Consider the following 7256-nt stretch of genomic DNA (forward strand, 5'->3'; position numbering starts at 1 on the left):
ACGGGACTCATTCTCTCTCCTATTTTCTTGATTCGTTAGCTCAATTTTCAATTATATTGTATTATATTGTGTTATCCTGTATTTCGATATAGTATTTAGTAAATAAGTGTGCCTCCTTAGATCGTTGCCGCTGTTTTCTTTTCCTAATTAACTTTTTCCTTTCGGCCTAGGGCCCCTCCGGGGCCCACGGCCCCTGTCACGGACGCAGGTGGATTTTTCGTTCAAACCGTGACACTTCCCTTCCCCTCTCGGCCGCGCCGCACCGCGCTGTTAGAGAGGGGAGGTTCTTTGTTCCTTCTCTCCCCGGGTTTGTTCCCGCTGTCACCGAGTGAGCTCTAGAGAGAACTCCGTGACACAAACTCATTGCAAAGTCTAAGCTAGAAGAAGCATCACCTCAGTGTATCCCAGAAAAAGAACAGCGTTGAGATTTTAATTGGTTTTGGTTTTTTGTTTTATTGAGGGTGGGTTGGTTTTTGTTGGATTTTTAGGGTTTTTTTGGGGTTTTTTTGTCTTTTTTTTTCTTTTTTGGGGGGGGGGGGGGGGGCGAGGAGAAGGGAGAGGGAGGGGACAGTTGTTTGATTGTTTTTAATATACAATAAAGCTATGCAGTTCCACTGTCAGTCGTCTCAGAGAGTTCCCGAAGGAGCTCAACCACATTCTGCTCAACATCGAGTTGTTCCATTGAGTGGAACAATGGTAGTCTTGCAGATGGAGCAGTGCAGGAATTCTGACAGGATCTCCAGGTGTATCCAGTTCATCATCTGAAAGCTCCGCAACCAAATTGGAAGGGACCAGTCCTCTTGTGCCATCTGTCAGCTCTCCCTGAAACCAGCCATTCTCACCCACATCTCCAAAGACATTACGCATTGTCCGGCAGTCAGAGGAAGCTCGTTTTCTGGGTCCTCATTAGGACCCTCAACAGGAATGTAGCTGTGTCGAGCTAAGAATCTTCAAACTGCTGGTGATACCTGTCCTGGAGAATGCAGGATGAAGGACAAAAGCTCTGCTCTCACATTCAGGGCCATCCTCTGACAGAAGGCAGCACTCAGGACTGTTCCCAAGGATCTCTTTCATGGCTTTGAGTTCAAGCTCCAGGTCTTCCAGATGACCTTGAAGACTTCTGGCCTCTTCAGTGGCAGAATGGAACGGACTGGAGCTATTACGGAGATTCTTGTTTGACTGGGTCAGAGTCTGTCTCGTTGCCTTCCCCAGCTCCATCTGCTGCTTCTGCTGCTCTCTTTTCCCTCTTGAGCGCTCTGTGAGAATGAGTTTCAGAAAGCACTACTCACTGACAGGAAATAAGGGGAAACTTGAAAGACTTTGCAACCTGAGTCCTGGCAGTGTACTGCCAGCGGCTGATTTGGCCGTCCAGGATCCTGGCACCACAAATGCTTCAATGCCAAATGCAGCAATAAGGTGTTCTGGGGAAAGGCCAACTCACAGGTAGTTTTTGAGCACCCATATCACAGTACCAACGGCCAGCACCAGCGTAGGCAGCAGCATCGCTGAGACCGTCACCGGAATGCGGCGCTTCCGCACAGATCTGTGAGCAGCAGCCTCTGTGCTTTTGCCTGTGTTCATCCCTGGAAGAAATGAGACAATGTCCCACGTTACCTTCAGCTGCGCTACAGATAATCTCTCAGTGTGCTTCATGGACCCAAGAGGTCATTTTGTCAGTGGGTACCTCCGTCTCTGGTGCCGAAGCACCGGAGGACAAGAAGGATTGCTTCCACCTCTCGTTGGGTACGAAGAGGCTGCACAGGCACTACCCGTGTCCTCCTCTGGGCCGAGAGCTGGGGCTGTACCCTGGGGTCTGGGCTTGGTCTGTGGGGAGAGCTACAGAGCAGAATCCCTCACGCTTTTCCCGGCATGCGTGTCCTGAGCTCTCCTGTGGGACGCCCCCCAGGCTGAAGGTCAGGCTTCAGCCAGCACAGGGCACAGCCAGAGCCAGCCCAGGGGAGAAACACTCCTGCTTCTTTTACATGTGCTCTATGCTCACACGCTCAGGTCTGGCTGCTGACCTGGTGTGCAAGAGCTGGCAGCAAGAGCCTGCAGGCACGCAGTGACTCTGGTTCGTGACACCGTATGATCATGGGACAGAAATTACCTGGCATGCCGGTTGGTGCTGCCTGCATTCCTCTGTCCGGGACCGGCAGTGTGGGATATCCACCTTCCTGCAGTGCATCCGGGACCGGCAGTGTGGGATATCCACCTTCCTGGAGTGCATCCCACTCACTTTGTTGGTCCGTTCCTTTAGAAAGAAAGCAGGGCAGTAGGATTGGGATGTCACGTGCCCTCATCAAAAACTGAGCTTCTCCAATCCCGAGCTCAGGTAAAGTCCAGGCCCCCCCCCAAGTACACTGTGAGCCCCTCTGTTACCCAAGGGCATTTGGGCCCTCCCAGCTATTGGACAATGCTGACTCCCTCACACCTCTTGAGGAATCAGCTCCTGTGCAAGGCCCTCACATTCTGTGCTGTCACCAGCCCATCACAGCCAGGTAGCTGCAGGCTGAAATCCAAGCTCTAACACACAGTCCAAGCCTTCAGAATTTGCATCTCCACCTCATTTCCAGCATTAGCAAAGGCAGCCAACCCTGCTCGGGATGCTCCTCCTGCCTTGAACTTGCTCAGCTGCACGGAGGGCTTTGGATGAACAGAAGCACAGCGCTTGCCACTTTGCCACTTGCTGCCATCTGGGTGCCAACGACTGCACAAAGCAGCTCTGACAAGTAATGGTTGTGCTGGGGGAGCAGCTGCCTCTGGGTCTTGGCTGGATGCAGACCATCTGGCAGCAGACCAGCTCTGGTGCTTGACAGCACCTGCAAGGTGATACATGGAACACGGCTGCAGCACGTCTCTGACCCATCCCTTTCTGCTGTGCAGGCTACAGCCTGCCCACACCTGTATATCACACCTCAGCTTCCCAGGTCCCACAGTGAACAGACTGAAGTATACCCACCACGCTCTGCCTTCTCCATTTCCTTCAGCAGTCGCTTCAGGAGACGAGATGAGCCCTGAGAGTATTTTCCTCGTTTGGATTCATCCTCTTCTCTTTCCGGACCTTAACAGAATGTATGAAGTTAAATATCACGTGCATGAAGTTTTGAAGATCAGCGGCGAGTCAGCCAAGTCAGTGAAGACAGAGTACTCACTGCTGGGATTCCAGCTGGGCTCTAGCACAGGAGGAAACCGATGACCGGGCAAGGCCCACACTGGGGGCACTTCTGCAACCAAAGACCCATGAAAAGTTTCAGTCACACACTACAGCATCAACTGAGTAGCAGAGCGTACAGGGGACTGTGCCATGAAATGGCACTGAAACGGGCAGCAAAAGCTCTCTAAAGAATTTCAAAGCTATGACGTACCTGCGCGATCCGACAGAGTTTCAGTTCCAGATCTCAGAGAGGAAGCTGGATCAACTCCTCTAGTCAAATCTGCAAACAAACGCAGGACAGAGCAACTGCTACTGAGCATCCCTTCAGCCACAAGGTCGCAGGATGCAATTAAAGCCAGGGATTCCTTCACAACACTGTTCTCTCCCTTCCGCACAGGAGCGCCTCGGAAACAGTTCCGGGCTGCCTACAGGGGCCTCACCATCGTGCTTAACTAATCCTGTGTGGAACTGCCCAGAGAAACGCCCTCCTGGAGTTCACCCCAGCTCTAAACTCAACTGCATGGAGTGGGGTAAACCTCAGCTTTGGTAAGCCACTTCCTGGAGACACAGCTGTCATCACGGATAGAGGAGAAATGTTCCCATTGCATGTGCCCATCTCTCTTTTCCTTAGTGAGCTGCAGTGGTGGAAGTGGCTCAGGTAATGACACGGGGGGAAATTCCAAAGCTGCACAGAGGCCAGAGGCGACCTGCTGGCTGGTATTCCACAGCTTTCCAAATACTGTCTCCAGGCCGTGGGAAACAATTCTCAGGGACCTCGTGGAAGAACACTTGGCCCCTTGAAAGTTTCTTACTGGGAGACCTCGTAGATACACAGACAAAGCCAACACAATGCTGACAGCACGGAGCTCCCAAGAAACGATGACCATCCATGCTTCTTGGGGAGAAGAACCCTCTGTCCGGTTAAACGCAGAACACTCGATGAACCGTCCCAGCCAAATATGAACAAATATCAAGGAAATGAAGCCTGCTGATTTACCTCCAGTCTCGCCCTCGGGATCGTAGGCAGGATTCAGTTCTGCAGATTCACCAGCAGGGCCTGCAGACACAAGTGTGATCAGACACAGGTGAGGAGAGCTTCCGGCACATGTGGGGGCCTCCTTTTCCCTGAGTGACCTGTAGGGTCTGGCGGTGGTTGGGGAATGCCACAGCCCAAATACAAAGGTCTGGGCTCCCTCAGCTGCAGAGGGGCAGCGGTAACCTTCCCACTGAAACGTGGCAGCTCTCCGAGAGAAAAAATACTCATGGCTCATCTGTGCAAACCCTTCCAGGCACAAACAGACTTGGAAGACCTGGAGAGGATCTCCAGTAAAATTGCACCCAGGTAAACCATGAGAGCATGAACGTTTCAGCCTCCAAGGAAACAGACACTCACAACTTACCCCTGGGTTGTCCCCCAGGCACAGGCATGAAGTCCGGATCCAAAGGAGCATCCGGAAAGGGAGCACGAAGCTCATCATCTAGAATCAAGAACAGATGAGAGAAGTTCCCACTATATGCACTATATGGTGTGATCTCCTTCTCCCTCAGTAACTGGATGTGGAGCATGGGAGAATAACTCAGGTCATGATTTCCAAAGTTGCAGGGTGGACGGGATGACCCGTAGGCTGGCACCTGGCAGCGTATGCAGTGCTCTCTCCGGGCCACGTGCCACATCTCTCACAGATTACGTGGAAGAAGATGCAGCCCCCCAGGGCTTTCTTACTGGGAGGCCTCTGATGGACAGCAAGGTCACACCGAGGCACTGGAGGAAAGCACACCTGTCTCTTCCCCTGGGCTGTGGACTGGGGCTCTGGCTTGGAAACTGGGGAGTGCCATGAGCCTGAAGCAGAAATGCTCATGCACGCCCAGCACGCCTCTTCTGAACTCTCCCCGGGCATCTCCCAGGACGAAGGCTGTGCTCCAGCCAGCAATTAGCAGAGCCACAGCCTGGCATGGCTGGAGCCAGCCCTGGGGAGCAGCGCAGCCACGGGCTCTTGCCCGGCTCCTGCAGTGCTGCCCATCACCCCCTACCCAACAACACCCCCATGGAAGGCAGGCCCCAGGCAAGTGTACTACAGGGCCGTGGGGACACAGCCTGACTTCTTGCTCCCAGCGCTGCTCAGTTTGGGTCCCATCTCTACCCACTCACCTGCTCCCCGTGCTCGCCACGGAGCAGCACAGCTCTCCTGGAAACTCATGGCCACCAATAGGAGGAAGAGGACAAGGCGGGCAGGGTCCATGGCCGCCCCCACACTTGCACCACGCTTCCAACACCACCACTGCAGCCACAGTGAGTGTCGCACTGAGCCAAGACTGCGGCCAGGCCTTGTGAGCTCATGACGCAGCTCAGCACAGTCATAGGATGGGGCTTTTTGACCTCACACCTCTGTGATTCCGGGTGGTGGCTCCCCGCAGGCTGCTGCTCTTGTGATGCACTGCACCAGGGCTGTGTGGGGCTGGTGCTTACATCATAGAAATGCAGAATCATAGAATGGCTTGGCTTGCAAGGGACAGTGAAGAACTCAGAACCCCAGCCCCACTGCCTCGGGCGGAGATGCCACCCACAGAGTCTTGCTGCCCAGAGCTCCATCCAGCCTGGCCTTGAACACCTCCAGGGATGGAGCATCCACAACTTTGCTTGGCAAACTTTTGCAGAGCTTCAACAACCCCAAGAAGGCATTATTTCCAGCCTGGTGCACCACCTCAGGCCACAGAGGTAGTGACGCAATATGCACAGGTTATCCACGCGTGTGAAATGTGCTGCAATTAAGCAAGCCAAGCGGATAAATCCTCTCCAGTGTGGAGGATGATGGATGAAATACAAACACGGAGAAGCTGACCTTCCCACAGACCCACCAAGTCAAGTGTCACGTGCTTACATTTTTGTTGATAGATCTGCAGTTTCATCTTTTTTTGATGGCTAAGGAAATCCCCTTTCCTGCACCAAGTGTATTTCCCACGTGTAACGTGCTTCCAAGTCTGATTTTAGTAGCAGAAATTGAAGGCTTGCTAGTTGGCACCTCCCATCCCCAAAGTCCCAGTGAACTCGCCCACTGCTGACAACTGGATACTTGGTGGCTAGAGAACCATCACCTATAGGATCCCACCTGGGTTTCCAGAAACTGTTGCACCTTTGGATACATGGCGATAAATATTATGTCCATACAACACCCTCACTGAAACAGAGCCTGCCACCTTCCCTACAACCAGGCAAAGGGCGCAAAGGAAGCTGAACTGCTGAACCAGGCACCAATGGGACTTACGTGTTTGCATCAAAAGACAAAATACCAAGCAGAGAGCGTGGGAATCAGATGTTGTTTCTGAAGCAGAATTAAGATTAAAAAAATTGATTTCACAGTCTGACATCAACCCTCCTCCACCCCTCCCACTCCCCCCCCAGAGCACCCCTCCCTTCCTTCCCTCTTTGTTTAAAGGAAAAAAGGGGCCTGGGAGAGCAGGAAGGATGCAGATAAGGAGTGAGACCTCACGGAAGACGTCAGGCAAGGAGGAGAATAGATGTTGTAATTACCAGAAGAGGAGTTGCATCCCCCTGATAAGAACAAGAGGGGGTCTGCATGCTAAACAACTATTGAATATGTATCAGAATTCCGAGAAATCATTGACTACGTATGAGATGTACCTATATCTGTGTCACAATTTTACAAGTCCGTGTGCAAGTTTGGTGGAGCTATCCCCCTTGCACCCAGCGCTGGAATAAACATACCTGCTTTATAACCCATCTATGTGTTATACAGTTTGATTCCGCAAGTCACTTACACCCCATATTTTCCCTAACAGCCACACTGGGTTATCTGGATTTGTTACATTTATCCATAGTTGCTGGCAGATGTTTCTCTCTCTCTCTGTCTTTAATCCCCACACAGCCCATCTTCCCAACTGTGGGTTTCGGTTAGGAGGTATGCACCCATAGGGTCCATGCCCTACTTGTAGATATTTATCCTGCCCAGCCCCAGGTGCCCAATTTGAGGCAATAGTTGCACATCCCTAATAGGCACAGTAATATGAGCCTGGGTGGTTACAGTATCCCCTCCCTGGGTTTGAGCTTAGGCAAAAATAGTAACCCTTTTGGTTTAGACTGGGC

The 7256-nt window shown here is 52.3% G+C and overlaps 1 protein-coding gene across 2 annotated transcripts in view; it reads right to left on the minus strand.

Annotated features, from left to right (window-relative positions):
• Nucleotides 1–598: 598 nt before the first annotated feature.
• LOC146756660 (uncharacterized) overlaps nt 599–7256 on the minus strand; it is a 10811-nt gene continuing 4153 nt past the window's right edge. Inside the window, exons 3-9 of one of the 2 annotated variants that reach the window (XM_085524073.1) lie at nt 4555–4632; nt 4152–4211; nt 3366–3434; nt 2960–3224; nt 2108–2251; nt 1442–1583; nt 599–1256 (exon numbers count right to left, since the gene is read on the minus strand). In XM_085524073.1, coding sequence (XP_085380199.1) covers nt 3088–3224; nt 3366–3434; nt 4152–4211; nt 4555–4632 — 344 coding nt within the window. In that variant the 3' untranslated portion in view covers nt 599–1256; nt 1442–1583; nt 2108–2251; nt 2960–3087. Of the gene's footprint in view, nt 1257–1441; nt 1584–2107; nt 2478–2959; nt 3225–3365; nt 3435–4151; nt 4212–4554; nt 4633–7256 lie in introns of those variants that run through there. The other variant, XM_085524072.1, reaches the window with a different exon arrangement.

This window comes from Coturnix japonica, chromosome 26 (assembly GCF_054131305.1).
Source record: "Coturnix japonica strain WE chromosome 26, WE-NBRP24, whole genome shotgun sequence".
Lineage (NCBI taxonomy): Eukaryota > Metazoa > Chordata > Aves > Galliformes > Phasianidae > Coturnix > Coturnix japonica.